The sequence below is a fragment of the Budorcas taxicolor genome, chromosome 13 (genome assembly GCF_023091745.1).
Source record: "Budorcas taxicolor isolate Tak-1 chromosome 13, Takin1.1, whole genome shotgun sequence".
In the NCBI taxonomy this organism is placed as follows: Eukaryota; Metazoa; Chordata; class Mammalia; order Artiodactyla; family Bovidae; genus Budorcas; species Budorcas taxicolor.
Genome location: NC_068922.1, coordinates 43,111,712 through 43,129,068, shown reverse-complemented (window position 1 = coordinate 43,129,068; position 17,357 = coordinate 43,111,712). Strand labels below are relative to the sequence as shown.

General features: G+C 42.0%; 1 protein-coding gene across 1 annotated transcript; it reads right to left on the bottom strand.

Annotated features, from left to right (window-relative positions):
- Positions 1–15,884, bottom strand: LOC128058212 (dihydrodiol dehydrogenase 3-like). The gene is made up of 9 exons (XM_052650595.1): positions 15,786–15,884; positions 13,432–13,599; positions 13,015–13,131; positions 11,263–11,340; positions 10,724–10,846; positions 9,776–9,885; positions 8,587–8,752; positions 2,093–2,175; positions 1–87 (listed from the first exon to the last, which is right to left on the bottom strand). The coding sequence occupies exons 1-9, from the start codon at positions 15,867–15,869 to the stop codon at positions 45–47; spliced, it is 972 nt and encodes a 323-aa protein (XP_052506555.1). The 5' UTR covers positions 15,870–15,884; the 3' UTR covers positions 1–44.
- Positions 15,885–17,357: the final 1,473 nt, after the last annotated feature.

Below are 17,357 nucleotides of genomic sequence, written 5' to 3'. Positions count from 1 at the left end.
CTAGAAGCAAGACGTTCTCAAAGAACCACGGTGAGAGCTGAGAGTCAATATTCTTCAGAGAATGGATATTCTGGGTGACCAACACCACTGAAGGAGAAGAAGAAGGATTCATTTATTAAATCAGCCATGTTGTCATAGAGAACATTGTTCTGTGAATGTGGTCAGGAAGGGCTAAAACTCTAAATCTACAAGCAGGTCCCTCCTTCTCCCCGGACAAGCACACCTGCACATCCAGTCCCAACATTCACATGTTACATTCACTCCACAGTGACAGGTAGGTTGACTCAGGTTACAATTTATACAACAGCACAAGACATAGGACTAACTGTGGGCATTATTTCAGACACAGGTGGAACTTATGTCCCTAGATGAGGAGAAAAATCACAGTGAACAAATGAGCTACTCCTTTTCACACATCCATGGATAAGCAGATACTGGGAACCCCCCAAAATTCAGGGTGTCTCCATTAAGGAATTTCTCATCTGTTGAAGAGATACCACGTACACCTCAATAAATACACAGCACAAAGTGGGATCATTCTCTTACTTTATAATATATTAAAACACTGGTTATTCAGCAATTAGTATTACTGCTGTTTTCCTTTTTTCCATGTTTGTACTTATCACTCTAATGTGTCCTTTTAAATTCAATTTACTATAAAGTGCATTTTTAGCATCCATCTTCCAGGAGCTGTGCTATTTAGTTGAGCCCACAAAGATAGGCATTCACAGCCCAGTGAAGGAGAACATAGAATTAAAAAGCCTTTGAGAACTTAAAAGCCTTTGAGTTCAGAAGAGGAGCTTTCCATGTTTTTTCCATGTATCATATCTTTTCTTAGAATCATGATATAGCTCTGCAACAACAGGGGCAGTTTTGAGATCTTTCACTGAAATTAAATGTTCATTTTGCCACTATTTGTATTCTCATTTCTCAAAACTCCCTCCCAAATTTTTATTTTGTCTCTTCAATCCTGATCTCCTTCTTCAGTAATTAGGCAGCTAGAGTCACATGTTAGTGACTAAGTCAAAGTCCAGGTGATAGGGGCTCCAAAGGGATGTACCCCTGATGGACAGAAGCTACAGTGGGGTAAATGTTGACTCAGGAAACCAAACACCCAGCCGACTTCCCTAGGCGTGTCCTGCTAAGGACACAGAAATCATTCAGTGGAGGGTCAGTTAATTCAGTTCTGTGAAATTATAAGGATGAGGAAATGGGAGTTGGAAGAGGGAAAAAGGCCAATGAAGAGATCAATTTGAAATAAATGGATAATGTCTTGGAGAAGAAATGCCCATTAGGGAGAAAACCCACCAGCCACTTAGGGGAGGAGGTGGAAGTAGGCCCCCTGTGACTTCTGAGCACTGATGCACATTGGCCTGCTTGGATCCCCTCCAGAAAAACATTAACATGACATTTGATGACTGTATGTGGACAAACATCAACACGGGCTTCCCAGGTTGTTCAGTAGTAAAGGACCCCACTGCCCATGCAGGAGACATCGGTTCAACCCCTGAGTTGGGAAGATCCCTTGGAGAGGGAAATGCCTGGGAAATCCCATGGACAAAAGAGCCTGGTAGCCTATAGTCCATGGGGTTGCAAAAGAGTCAGACAGGACTTCGCAACTGAACAACAAAACATGTATGTAATGCATGATGGATTCATTCTTATATAGCTGTTATTAATATAATCATTTTCCCCTGATCCAAAAAGAATTAAATATGAAACATGTTCACAGGTCCCTGAAAGAATAGTGGGCTGCAGGCACTATGCCCTTTTTGTTTCCTGGGTCCCTCCACCCTGAGCGGAGGCATACTAGGCATAGGGATTAGGGACACAAAGTAGTGAAATCACCATGATGTCAAATCTGAGGATTCTACTGATGGGCTGTCCTGGGCCCAAGTCACATTTCTGTTGGTCAGAGATGGAGCCTTGGAGGAAACCTCTCATCTGAGGTCTGCAGGAAGCCCCTGGTTTACTTCTACACTGGAATTCAGGACTCTCTTCCCAGAATTAAGCTTTTGAAATGCTTAGTTCTCCTGCTGACCTGCCTGCCACAGAAAACAGTGTATGTGTGAAATATCTGCAAGTCACTTACAATAGCATCTCGCTATATCTTATATTTCTGTTGATGCCATCAATTGCTTTCATGTCTTCTGGACTCAGCTCAAAGTCAAACACCTGGAAGGAAGGAACAATCACATTAACCTCTCCCCCAAGGAGACAGCCTCCCCCCTGGGGACTGGAGGATTTTCCAGCTGTATAGAGACACGAGGAGGGGACAGGGAAGCCGTACCTGTCCTCAGCTTCCAGGAGAACAACCTGGGACCCTCTTGCTGAGTTCTCACCTCTCCTTCCCACACCTTCTCCTTCTCTGTCCACCTCACAAACATTACAGTGCATCAGTCCCTTATCTTTCTAAGTGAATCACTTGTGACAGAAAATGAACTAAAATCTTCTTTTTCCAAACACATTGCCTTTGGACACCCCTGACTCAATACGAAATCAGGTGGATTATATTCTTTGCAGCCAGAGATGGAGAAGCTCTATACAGTCAGCAAAAACAAGACAGGGAGCTGACTGTGGCTCAGATCATGAACTCTTATTGCCAAATTCAGACTTAAATTGAAGAAAGCAGGAATAACCACTAGACCATTGAGCTATGACCTCAATCAAATCCCTTATGATTATACAGTGGAAGTGAGAAATAGATTTAAGGGACTAGATCTGAGAGAGTACCTGATGAAATATGGACGGAGGTTCGCGACATTGTACAGGAGACAGGGATCAAGATCATCCTCATGGAAAAGAAATGCAAAAAAGCAAAACGGCTATCTGAGGAGCCCTTACAAATAGCTGTGAAAAGAAGAGAAGTGAAAAGCCAAGGAGAAAAGGAAAGATATGACCATCTGAATGCAGAGTTCAAAAGAATAGCAAGGAGAGATAAGAAAGCCTTCCTCAGTGATCAATGCAAAGAAATAGAGGAAAACAACAGAATGGGAAAGACTAGAGCTCTCTTCAAGAAAATTAGAGATACCAAGGGAACACTTCATGCAAAGATGGGCTCGATAAAGGACAGAAATGGTATAGACCTAACAAAAGCAGAAGATATAAAAAAGAGATGGCAAGAATACACAGAAGAACTGTACAAAAAAGATCTTCATGACCCAGATAATCATGATGGTGTGATCACTCATCTAAAGCCAGACATCCTGGAATGTGAAGTCAAGTGGGCCTTAGAAAGCATGACTATGAACAAAGCTAGTGGAGGTGATGGAATTCCAGGGGAGCTATTTCAAATCCTGAAAGATGATGCTGTGAAAGTGCTGCACTCAATATGCCAGCAAATTTGGAAAATTCAGCAGTGGCCACAGGACTGGAAAAGGTCGGTTTTCATTCCAATCCCAAAGAAAGGCAATGCCAAAGAATGCTCAAGTTCAGTTCAGTTCAGTCGTTCAGTCATGTCCGAATCTTTGCGACCCCATGAATCGCAGCATGCCAGGCCTCCCTGTCCATCACCATCTCCCAGAATTCACTCAGACTCACGCCCATCGAGTCCGTGATGCCACCTAGCCATCTCATCCTCAGTCGTCCCCTTCTCCTCCTGCCCCCAATCCCTCCCAGCATCAAAGTCTTTTCCAATGAGTCAACTCTTCGCATGAGGTGGCCAAAGTACTGGAGCTTCAGCTTAACATCATTCCTTCCAAAGAAATCCCGGGGTTGATCTCCTTCAGAATGGACTGGTTGGATCTCCTTGCAGTCCAAGGGACTCTCAAGAGTCTTCTCCAACACCACAGTTCAAAAGCATCAATTCTTCGGTGCTCAGCTTTATTCATAGTCCAACACTCACATCCATACATGACCACTGGAAAAACCATAGCCTTGACTAGACGGACCTTAGTCGGCAAAGTAATGTCTCTGCTTTTAAATATACTATCTATGTTGGTCATAACTTTTCTTCCAAGGAGTGAGCGTCTTTTAATTTCATGGCTGCAGTCACCATCTGCAGTGATTTTGGAGCCCAAAAAAATAAAGTCTGACACTGTTTCTGTTTCCTCATCTATTTCCCATGAAGTGATGGGACTGGATGCCATGATCTTCGTTTTCTGAATGTTGAGCTTTAAGCCAACTTTTTCGCTCTCCTCTTTCACTTTCATCAAGAGGCTTTTTAGTTTTCTTCACTTTCTGCCATAAGGGTGGTGTCATCTGCATATCTGAGGTTATTGATATTTCTCCCAGCAATCTTGATTCCAGCTTGTGCTTCTTCCAGCCTAGTGTTTCTCATGATGTACTCTGCATAGAAGTTAAATAAGCAGGGTGACAATATACAGCCTTGACATACTCCTTTTCCTATTTGGAACCAGTCTGTTGTTCCAAGTCCAGTTCAAACTGTTGCTTCCTGACCTACAGATAGGTTTCTCAAGAGGCAGGTCAGGTGGTCTGGTATTCCCATCGCACTCATCTCACATGCTAGTAAAGTAATGCTCAAAATTCTCCAAGCCAGGCTTTAGCAATACGTGAACCATGAACTTCCAGATGTTCAAGCTGGCTTTAGAAAAGGCAGAGGAACCAGAGATCAAATTGCCAACATCTGCTGCATCATCAAAAAAGCAAGAGCATTCCAGAAAAACATATATCTCTGCTTTATTGGCTATGCTAAAGCCTTTGACTGTGTGGATCACAATAAACTGTGGAAAATTCTGAAAGAGACGGGAATGCCAGACCACCTGACCTGCCTCTTGAGAAACCTATATGTAGATAAGGAAGCAACAGTTAGAACTGGACATGAAACAACAGACTGGTTCCAAATAGGAAAAGGAGTACATCAAGGCTGTGTATTGTCACCCTGCTTATTTAACTTATATGCAGAGTACATCATGAGAAACACTAGGCTGGAAGAAGCACAAGCTGGAATCAAGATTGCTGGGAGAAATATCAATAACCTCAGATATGCAGATGACACCACCCTTATGGCAGAAAGTGAAGAGGAACTGAAAAGCCTCTTGATGAAAGTGAAAGAGGAGAGCGAAAAAGTTGGCTTAAAGCTCAACATTCAGTTCTATTTGCAATTTTTTAAGGAATCTCCACACTGTTTTCCATAGTGGCTGTACTAGTTTGCCCAGCAATCCCACTGCTGGGCATACACACCAAGGAAACCAGAATTGAAAGAGACGCATGTACCCCAATGTTCATCGCAGCACTGTTTATAATAGCCAGGACATGGAAACAACTTAGATGTCCATCAGCAGATGAATGGATAACAAAGCTGTGGTACATATACACAATGGAGTATTACTCAGCCGTTAAAAAGAATACATTTGAATCAGTTCTGTTGAGATGGATGAAACTGGAGCCGATTATACAGAGTGAAGTAAGCCAAAAAGAAAAACACTGATACAGTATAGTAACACTTATATATGGAATTTAGAAAGATGGCAATGATGACCCTGTATGCAAGACAGCCAAAAAGACACAGATGTGTATAGCGGACTTTTGGACTCAGAGGGAGAGGGAGAGGGTGGGATGATTTGGGAGAATGGCATTGAAACATGTATACTATCATGTAAGAATCGAATCACCAGTCTATGTCCGATGCAGGATACAGCATGCTTGGTGCTGGTGCACAGGGATGACCCAGAGGGATGTTGTGGGGAGGGAGGTGGGAGGGGGGTTCATGTTTGGGATCGCATGTACACCCGTGGTGGATTCATGTCAGTGTATGGCAAAACCAATACAGTATTGTAAAGTAAAATAAAGTAAAAATAAAAAACAAAACAAACAAAAAAAAAAAGCTCAACATTCAGAAAACAAAGATTATGGCATCTGGTCCCATCACTTCATGGGAAATAGATGACGAAACAGTGTCAGACTTTATTTGGGGGGGGGGCTCCAAAATCACTGCAGATGGTGATTGAAGCTATGAAATTAAAAGATGCTTACTCCTTGGAAGGAAATTTATGAGCAACCTAGATAGCATATTCAAAAGCAGAGACATTACTTTGCCGACTAAGATCCATCTATTCAAGGCTATGGTTTTTCCAGTGGCCATGTACTGATGTGAGACTTGGACTGTGAAGAAAGCTCAGCACCAAAGAACTGATGCTTTTGAACTGTGGTGTTGGAGAAGACTCTTGAGAGTCCCTTGGACTACAAAGAGATCCAATCAGTCCATCCTAAAGATCAGTCCTGGGTGTTCGTTGATTGGAAGGACTGATGCTGAGGCCGAAACTCCAGTACTTTGGCCACCTCGTGCAAAGAGTTGACTCATTGGAAAGACCTTGATGCTGGGAAAGATTGAAGGCAGGAGGAGAAGGGGACGACAGAGGATGAGATGGCTGGATGGCATCACCAACTCGCTGCACATGAGTCTGGGTAAACTCCGGTAGTTGGTGATGGACAGGGAGGCCTGGCGTGCTGCGATTCATGGGGTCACAGAGAGTCGGACACAACTGAGCAACTGAACTGAACTGAACTGAACTGACTCAATACCTAAACCTGAGCTAACATTAAACTGATTAACTCTCCCCAACATGCCCAAAGGTGACAACATTCAGCTGAAGCACTGTGGAAAGGAGGCTCCCTGTGAAAGCCTATTCAAGACTCTGATATCAAACTATTCATTATCTATGACTGAATCTAACAAAAACTTTATGTAAATTTGTTTGTGGAGAAAATTATGAAAAAATGTTTAACATTAAAGAAACCTAGATAATTAAAAATTCATATCATATTCATGAAATGGAAAGCTCAATTTTGTAACGAAATTCATTTTCTCCAAATGATCTAGTGTTTCAATATAACATGAACCAAAGACTTGAGCATGTATTCTTCCCTGGAAGTTGGTAAAGTGATACTAAATTTGCAATAAAAGAGAGCTAAACAAAAGCAATCAGGATATTCTTAAAAAATAAAAAATTATCATTTTGAAAAGCATACTTATTTTCACTTTAATATCACAGTGCAGAAAACAGAATAGTTAAATAGAAGAGAGACACCGTAAATGTACTTCTGGACAATTGATATATGACAGAGTTGACAATGAAAATCTGTGAGGAAATATGGAACTTTAGGTTTAAATTTAAATATACGTAAAGGCGTATGTATCTATTTTCATATAATCTTAGATAATCAGTTCCAGCTAGATTACAGAACCAAATTTAAATGGAAAAATGGAAACGATTGATCAGGGGACAATTTCCCTTCCCCTTGACTTGGCCTGACCTGTAACCTGTGGCACTGAACAGTGATATTTCCCAGAAGTGCTGAGCCAGATCTGAGCCCTGACGGGAAGAGGATTTTTTCCCTAATCACTGACTTGGGAGCACAGCACTGTGCTGAGATGAAGACCAATCAGTTGACAACAGTCTAGCCAAACATATATGAAAAACTATGCAGAGAAGCATGCATGCTCCTCTAACAAGAGCCATATCCACCTGCTAAAGCAAAACTGCAGAGCTGTTCTGCACTGAACTGCAAATGCATGAGAGAGCCCAGCTAAGAGGACAACAGCTTAGCGGAGTGCAGGCTGACTGTCAAACCACAGAATCAAAAGAAGCATAACTGTTCTCTACATTAAATTCTGAAATTGGGGAGTTTTCTGTGCAGCTACACTAAGGGGAAAATGTAGGTCTCCCACACAGAAGTCTAAAAAGAAACAACACTGTCCTAAGTGGACAAAGTCTTGAAAAGGAGCTTCTCGAAGGCAGAAACTCATGGAGATTAAATGTATGAACATGCAACCTTGTTAGTATTCAGGGAAATACTCTGTTTTCCCCTCCACCATGTTAAATTACAAGGAGAAGCTTGTGACCTGGAGGAGGGCCCTCAACCAACCACACAAGCCCCCTGACCTCAAGACTGCAGGTTCATAAATGTGAGAAGGAAATTTCAATTTTTTCTCAGCCACTCAATCCGTGGTATTTTGTTGGAGCAGTCCAAACAGCCTAAAAAATTCACAATTTCATCAACTGAGAACAAAGAAAATAAGATGCCATTTGCACAAGGTGACAGAATAAATTGCAGAAGTAACACTGGAAATAAATCTCTGTTATCTTTCCAACCTTGGCTCAGATGGTAAAGAATCTGCCTGCAATGCAGGAGACTCCAGTTCGATTCCTGGGTTGGAAAGATCCCCTGGAGAAGGGATAGGTTACCAACTCCAGTGTTCTTGGGCTTCCCTGGTGACTCAGACAGTGAAGAATCTGCCTGCAATGTGGGAGACCTGAGTTCAGTCCCTGGGTTGGGAAGATCCCATGGAGGAGGGCATGGAGACCCACTCTAGTATTCTTGCCTAAGAACCCCCATGGACAGACCAGCCTGGCAGGCTACAGTCCATGGGGTCACAAAGAGTCAGACAAGACTGAGCAACTGAGCACACACATCTGTCCAACATTAACCCTCTCCAGCCATGCCACCTTTCCTGTTGCCACATAAGGAGGAGAAAACTACCAGGAACACACACAAGGCATTCATGCACAGGGGAGAACAGGTAACTTGTCTTGACTCAAGGAAAGTCTTGAGAGACGGACAAAGAATGACCCTCGTGAAGGATATTCCTTAGGAGCCCGCTGCCAAAGCCCCACTCATCATCACCTGCATGTTCTCTTTGATCCGCTTCTTGTTGTAACTCTTGGCCAGAACCACAACCCCACGTTGTATCTGGTAGCGAAGGGCAACTAGAGCTGGGGTTTGCTTGTGTTTTTTGGCAATGGCACAAAGAACCGGGTCCTCCAAGAGAATGGGGTGGTTCAGGTTCACCCTGGAAGGAAATTCAGAAATGCTGAGGAGCTGAGACTAAATCCTCAGTTTCTAAGGAGGCTTCTCAAACAGACCAAGTAGGTTCACTCCAGACCAATGCTTCTCAAAGTGTGCTCCAGGGACCAGCATCATCAGTATCATCAGGGATCTTGTTAGAAATACAAATTCCATGACTCAGTTGAAGACAAACTGAGTCAGAACCTCAACTGGGTCACCTCCCATTCTGTGTTCAGATTCATGATTGAGTTGAGACCAGGACTGCCAAACATGTGGAATTTTTTCTTTACTTCTCAGTTATTGTTTTTCTTTGATAATCAAGACCATGAGTACAGAAGGAGAAGAAAAACACCAGGAAATTTTTTAATGTCCCTTTTCTAGGCTTTGATAAAAACTGAGTAGTCCCAGAATGACAGTCATTTATTTCATCATTATTCTCCTAGAGATGTTTACATAATTGGTTCAAATTGAAACTTTATTTCTAGCATGATAGACCTAGCAGTTACATATCATTGTCCCAATTTTAGACATAAGGTAAGTGAAGTTTGGAACATCTCTTTTTAGAAATGTATTCATTAGTTAATAAGCAAGATCATGACATAAGGTTGGGTTTCTGGTCTCAACTGGGAGATTATGCAGAGATTTTAATGTAATTGATGAATATACAAGCAGGAGACCTGGCTTGGATCTTGAGCCAGAAAGACCCCCTGGGGAAGGGAATGGCTACCCACTTCAGTATTCTTGCCTGGAAAATCCATGGACAGAGGAGTTTGGTGGGCTACAGACCATGAGGTAGCAAAGAGTCAGACACAACAAGCAACTAACTCTTTCACACAAGCTAATACAGTGTAGAGAAACTGTCTGGGTGATGAGAAGATAAAAGAGAAGAAATCAGTCCATCCTTCCCCTTTATTCCCCCTGCCTGTGAGACTTATCTCCAGACCACTGAGTACTGTATGATTGGAACCATTTCATCAAAAACTGAATTTTAGGTAAACACCGTGTTGTCTTCCTTAGGGTTCATTACCATCCTTTTATTCTTTGGGATCCCAGAGCACTATAGGCAACAAAAACAATATCATGGGACTTGCAGAAATCCAACAGTTTACTCTGGTTGAGATAAGGGTGACATTCCACCTGTAGAATGCCAACAGAGAAGAGTGTCAGATTATATGGGAAAGTAATATTAATAAAACAGAGAATATTAAAAGTTTAAAAAATGCTAAAGGAAAAACTACAACTTAAATGTAAACTTGAAATATCAACATCAAGATAAAAATTGAGAGAAGTGTGCTTAAAAGTTAATTTTATGATAGACTTGATGAGAGAACCATTACAAGCTTGAGTAATCACAAGGTGAGCTCTACATATGAGTAAATGTTTCTGAGTAAATATTTTATTGATTGTTAATGTCACTATGAGCCGTTAAATTCAGCCTTTCACCTGGATGACTTTCATAGTTTTCAGCACATTTTTGGTACTGAAGACCCAGAAAAGCTGAAACACTAAGACTAAGGATTCAGCCATCCAAACCCCACACAAGTTTTAAACCAATATTGTCCGATTTAACTTTCTTTACACTCTATGCCATGTTTCGTGGTCCTCCTTCCCATCCATAAGTTCCCTCCCAGGCACTTTCAACATCCATTTCTGGACACCCTTTAGGCTCAGGTGAACACCACCTTCCTCTAAGTTCTGGGTGACTAGTCTAACCCTTCTTCACCTCCCTTACCTTTCCTCAGTCTCCACCACAATTTAGCAGGACCCCCTCCCCAGCTTTTCCACCCAGACTTCATCAAACAGAGATACCACTGTGGGTTCTATTCATAGTATTCCATCCACACCGAGGCTCTGCCCTCTAGAATATTCTGCCCACAAAGGTCGGATGAACAGGAGGGGAGGACAGACAGACATCAGGCCCCATGGCAAGAGGGAGGTTGTGAAGAGCAGGAGGGAGAGGAGCCGAGCTGCTCACCTGGTTGCAGACGGGCTTGTACTTGAGCCCCGGCTTGTTCAGGATCTTCTTCAGCTGCTTGTGGTTGAAGTTGGACACCCCGATGGACTTGGTCAGCCCTGCGTCCTTACACTTCTCCAGGGCCTAGGGAAGAAGCGGGGGTGTGCAGTCATTTAGAATGGGCGATAGAGCAAAAATAAATGCTGAAAAATTATCTGTCAACAAGGTCACCCATCAAGAATTAGCATTGCTTATCAAGAGGAAAAAAGAAGTTGTGACACAAAAACAACAATTACCATTTCCTCCTTAGAAAAATCCCTGAGAAGACATAGCATATGGAAGGAAAGAGATGCCCGTCTTCCCTGTCCCATATTCTCCTCCTTCGTTCCTCTCTGTGAGCATTCCAGCAATGGTTTCCTCCCCAAAACCCCAGCATCACAACCCTTAGATTCATGAACTGCTGAGTCTGATGGTCCACAGCCCATTCTCACAGGTGGAAGAAATGAAGGAGGTCCCCCCTCTCCTGGCTCCTCCCCTGATTTGCTCCTCCCCAGACTCACCTCCCACGTGCGACAGAGATCCACTGAATCTAATATCATTTTTCCATTCTCATCTTTTGGAAGTAATTCCTCCCCTGGCTGGAATAGAGGTAGTCATTTTAGAGATGTCGCAAAGTAATATCTCTACATTTAGCCTGGCTGCTTGGCACCAGGGAGTAAACCTCCATGAGGTAGGTGTTACAATATTCTGGATACTAGTATTTGCATATATGGAGTTGTAAGCAATGTCTTTAGGAGGGAGGCATATTCTAGTCTCTTACACTTAATATATATATGTTGTAATAAATATGTTTTTCTAGGTCCTAAATGGGAATTCCCGTGACTTTTGTGGATTTTGTCTGTTCCTTGTACTTGTCTCTTTTGAAATGCTTCTCTTGAGCTGGAAAAGGCAGTAAGTTACATGACATAATTTCCAGAATAAAAATTTCAACCTTGATATGACTAGATAATCAGACTTCCTTTTCCATCTGAGCATCAGATGCCCTAGGGCAGGCATGTGAACCAGCAAGGCTCTGGTTAGGCTGATATGGAATGTGGAAGATCCAGACATGCTCTCAAACGTTCATGACCATGAGCTGCCCCAAGACCATATTTGCCACCAGTCGAAAATGTCACCAATGTTCAATAAAAATAAAGCAAATCATGAGTAATGCCATAATGTGTGTGTTTGCTAAGTTGCTTCAGTCATTTCTGACTCTTTGTGTCCCCATGGACTGTAGCCCACCAGGCTCCTCTGTCTATGGGATTCTCCAGGCAAGAATACTGGAGTGGGTTGCCACTCTTTCCTTCAGGGGATCTTCCCAATCCAGAGATCAAACCTACATCTCCTGCAGCTCCTGTATTGCAGGCAGATTCTGTACTGATGAATCCTCCAATGTCATGATGAGAGATAGAAAAAAACAGACATTTCAGAAGAGTACAGCAAATCCTTAAATCTATCCATGACTTGGACTTCCCATCTACATAGTCCTCTAAGCTATTTTGCATAGGATGGCTTGAGTAGATTTCTGTAACTTAAAATCAAGAGTTCTATATAACACAGTTTTTTGTTGTTGTAGTTTCATTGTGGGGTTTGTTTGTTTGTTTGTTTTTTCCCTCAGGTTTGTGGGATCTTAGTTCCCCAAACATGGATCGCACTCCTTCCCTCAAGTCAACTTGCCTCAGCAGTGAAAGCATGGAGTCATAACTACTGGACTGCCAGGAAACTCCCATCTACATAATAATACAGCATAATAATACAGTTCTTAAAGTCTAAGTGCAGTCTATAACTTCATCATGAAGACAAGCAACAGTGTAGGCAAGGTTTCCCTATGATGTCTGCCAGTTTTACATCCATCCAGATGGAGCACCACCAAATATGCTCAACTTGAAAGAGTGAAAGAGAAGAACTCATCACATTCGATGTAAGATTGTGTCATTGCTCATCATGGCTGCACCAAACTCTTGTTTCATGAAATCCCTAGAGACTCAGGAGTCGTATTCAGGAATGTGTGCAGAACTCACCTATTTCTATTTCCTCAAGTTTTTAAGGCAGACACTGAGAGATTCTTTAACTCCTTTCTCCGGGAGGTGTGTAAGGGATTCAAAGAAAATCAGTAAAAAGATGATAGCGAATGATTATTAGGGGGATTCTACTCTAGTGAAACCCTCCCTACAATCTATTAAGACAAATCTTAATTCAAGCATCCACGTAAGGTGATACACATTCTAAAAAAAAGAAGTAAAATAGAAGCGATCACACAAATTTCCAACCTTCATGGCCACTGGGAAATGAATGAGATAGAGATCAACATAATCCAGTTGAAGATCTTTCAGTGACTTTTCTAAAGCTGGTTGGACCAAATCTGGTCGAAAGAAAGTGCACCAAAGCTGTAGAGATTAAAGAATGGAAGCTGTGTTAATAATACTTCAGGAAATTGGGGGGGGAGGGGGCTTACCACATGCCTTTTGGGGTATTACTTCACTGACCAAGGATTGAACCTGGGCTCATGGCAATAAAGCACCGAGTCTTAATCATTGGACCACCAGGGAATTCCAATACTTTAGGAATGTAATAATAAACATGGGTCACCAAACAACTCTTCATCAAACAATGATCCTATTATACAATAATCACCTGGGCACAATCAGTTGCCCACAATGTGCACACACACAACACACACACAGCACCTTTGAAGTGTAGAATATGTCTTCTCTCTTCACAGTGCCATCTGCAATCTTGCTTCGAATGGCTTGGCCAACCTGCTCTTCATTTTGGTACACACGAGCACAGTCAAGGTGGCGGAACCCAACCTCTATAGCGAATTTGGTGACCTCCAGAGCTTCGCTCTTAGGAACCTACATGAGCAACAAAGGTAGTACTTACATATTCACATGGGTTAAAAGATTGTTAAAGCACAAGCTTTGATCTTCCCAAGATTCAACTTTTCTTTGGGTAGTTCTGTATACGTGTGATGAACCCATGACAGTTTGCTGGAATTTCCTGGTCAGTAATTAAATGGACACCCAGGAACTCATCGATTAGAGGTTTATCACAGGTATCAGAGGATCCAAAGGCCACCTCCAGGTTCAGTGATTTGATATTAGATCCCAAAGGAGTAAACATAAAGTTGTAGTCATGGATAGGATTTATACTGTGAGGAGTTTGAAGTGAAATTGACAAAGGTATAAGATGTATGGTAAAAGCATCAAGAAACAAGGTGAAAACTTCTAAGACTTCTGGCTACCAGTGAAGCCACACAGAATACACCAAAAAAAAAAAAAAAAACTGTATCTATTCAAGGTATACAAAGTGATATTTTCATATAAGTGCATACAAGCTAAGTTGCTTCAGTCGTGTCCATTCTTTGCCACCCTATGGCAACCAAAGCCCACCAGGCTCCTCTGTTCAAGGGATTCTCCAGGCAAAAATCCAGGAGTGGATGGCCATGCCCTCCTCCAGCGTTCTTCCCAACCCAGGGATTGAACCCTTAACCTCTTATGTCTCCTGCACTGGCAGCGAGGTTCTTTACAACCAGCACCAGGTGGCACTAGAGGTAAAATACTGTCAGTACTGCTTATAATTACCCACTGTTATTGATGATCGCAGTCAAGCTACCAGGAGATCCATCACCTCACATAGCTAACTTGTGAGGGGGGTTGTGAGAACACTGAAAATCTGCTTTCAAATCTGCAAATCTCAAGACAGAATCCATTGTTATTAACTGGAGTCACCGTGCTGAACATCAGGGGTCAAGACATTCATCTCAAACTGAAGGTCTGTCCCTTTGACCAACATCTTTCCCTTTTTCCCAGCCTTGTCCTCAACTTCTGATCACCATTCCTCTACTCTCTTCTTCTGTGAGTTCCACTTTTTTAGATTTCACCCATGTAGAGATCATGAAGTATTTGTCTTTCTATCTCTGTCTTCCCTCATTTCACTTAATGTTCTCCAGGTTGATCTGTGTGGTTGCAAATGGCAGGATTAACTTTGTTTTTAATACTGCATAATACTCCATTTCTTTTTATGTGATTCAGAATCTTTCCTGTTTCAAGGAACTAAATAATTTGTCTAACTTCCCTCTGTTGGGTCTAGTCCTGGTTTTTCTTAAATACTCAGGTATTTGGGACTGTACCGAGGAATACTTCAGTATAGCCTGGTCCCTTCCCTCCCCCCATCCCACTTTGCACTCCAAGGAAATAAGCCCTGTCTTCTGTCTTGAAAGGGTCTCTGAATATTTCCTTCTGTTTTATAGATGAAGAAGTGAGACACAAAGTTTAAGGACCAGTCAGCCCCTTGTCACAGCTACATACTCTAAAGACCAGATGGACAGCAAACTTTCTGGTTTCCAGTCTAGACACTTGTCCACTAGCTGCTCATGTCCATGCACTGAAGACTATACTTTAATAAAGAGACACTGCAAAACCCAAGAATACATTAAAAAGCCTGGCCTGTAAGACTGTAGCATATCCCCTCAAATGACACTGTGATTTCCATTAGAAGAAGTAGTCAAGCAGAAACTGAAGTACAGGGTAAAACACAGCTGGAATGTGTCTGGCCTGGGACCAAGCACACACCCCACAGTAGGAAAGCAATTCTCTCCCATTAGTTTTCAGCCATTTCATCTTCAGGACCTTTTACTTCAAATATTTCTCTGGGTCATGTCATTTTGGAAGGAGGGAGGAGTTCTGGAACTAATAAAATACACAGAGAAACCTGACCATTGCAATCCCCCTCAGAGCAAAGCAGCTGACAGTCGGTGTTCTCAACAGCCGAGTCTCACCTCTTCTGCCAAGCTGGGAAAGAGAAGGAAACTGGAGGGGAACCCAGAGTAATCTGCAGGTGAGCACAGCCTCAGACCCTGATGCAGAGTGGAGACTGGATGTTCTCTCCCCTTTCACAGGGTATGGTTCTAGCCTGGTTAGTGGAACCACAAGATCCTCCCAGAGTCACACAGGAACTCAGTGCTTGACAACCCAAGTCCCCTTCCTCTCATGTTACATCCACTACTATTTATATCTCAACCCCAAACCACTACTCTTACCTCCTCAGGTGCAGCAGTGCCAAATCCCAGGACAGGGATGAAATGGCCATCATTAAGCTTCACCTTCTGGCTTTTGAGATCCATTGCCTGTTGCTCCTCCAACTAAGCAGAGAGATTTTTTTCTTCAACCTTCACAAATTATAAATAACAGAAAGGTAACATACCAGCTGCACTGTCTAATGTTAGCACATATATTATAGAAGAAGTAGGATTAAACCCGTACACATGGAGTAAGAAGAGCATTGAAGTGAGTTAAACAACTTGTTCCCTTTTTTATAACCTTAAGCATTGTGTAATGATGAGATTGGCTGTATAATTATTGACCATATGCCAAACTTCCACACAGCAACTGTTTTTCACTTTTCTATTATGAAGCCCAATCTCAATCAAAAATCAATTGAAACAACTATCTTTCAGAACAAACATACACATATACACAAATCACACAAACTAAAAGTGTTTAATAAGCATTTTTTAAATGTACCCCTTAATAAAGAATCAAAACTTCAAATGAAACTAAATTTGCCTTTTTACATTTCCCACCAGCAAAATTATTTGCTTTACAGATCTGACAGTGGTGAAATCCTGAACAGGATATGGAAACCAGACATTTTTGCAAAATACTTTTTGGAGATTAATTATTAATAGCTTTAGGATACCATGTGCAGTGTACAAACAGACTCTTGAGTGTTTATACATTGTACCTAGCTATATAACTTCTAGAGTACTCTGATAATGTAACTGATATATATTTTACATAATTTACTATCTTGTACAACATTATTCATAAAAGAAAAACCTAGTAAAAAATTGACAAATTTGGGACAGAGAAGGAAACTGTGATGCACTGATACTTGGGGATGTTGTGAAGACAAATAAAATTTAACATGTACAGTGATAACAGCAAAATGGTGAGCTAGGAGGACCAATTTTTCCCTTGGAAAGGCAAGAAAAGAAAGAGAAGGCAGCTGAAAAACCTCATAGGAGTTCTGGGAAACAGTCACAGATCTAAAGCAACAAAGTGAACAAGCAACTAGGAAAAATCCAGACTAGAATGGTAGGAAACGTCATCATGTATTTACTCACACGTACTCTCCTCCTGCAGTCCTGATCCCAGTTGCCTCCCTCAAACCAGAGTGATCACAGAAAACCTTATCTGCCACCTACTTTGGGGCTGCCTGGAGACTGGTGCCTGTTTTACTGAGCTTAAACTGAACAGCAGCTGGAATGGGTATTACAGCTGTGGGGAGAAGGTGGGATATATATGGGGCCAGGGACAAAGGAATAAGGGTGGAGACATAGATATATCATATATTAATAAAATCTTGAGTAGAACTGGGGTGTGGATTTGGGGAGATAGTAAGACATTCAAAAACAGTCGTAAGTACACCGGATTCAAAAAGCCACCCAGATGCTGATTCAGAAATGAACTGAATTGCCCTAAATTTTCCTGTTGGGCTGATACAAGGACTAAGAGCATGCCAAGCAAACTCGTGAAAGCCAATCAGGACAAGGAATCAGATCTACCAAGAGTGAGTATTTGCCCATTGTTTCAAGTACCCAGCGATGAAC

Excerpts from the sequence above, each read along its gene's own strand:
- LOC128058212 (XM_052650595.1), bottom strand. The coding sequence starts at position 15,869 with ATGGATCTCAAAAGCCAGAAGGTGAAGCTTAATGATGGCCATTTCATC. Across the intron at positions 13,132-13,431 it reads ACATATTCTACACTTCAAAG|CTTTGGTGCACTTTCTTTCG; the intron begins GTGCTGTGTGTG and ends TAATCTCTACAG. Across the intron at positions 2,176-8,586 it reads GGATCAAAGAGAACATGCAG|GTGTTTGACTTTGAGCTGAG; the intron begins GTGATGATGAGT and ends CCTTCCTTCCAG.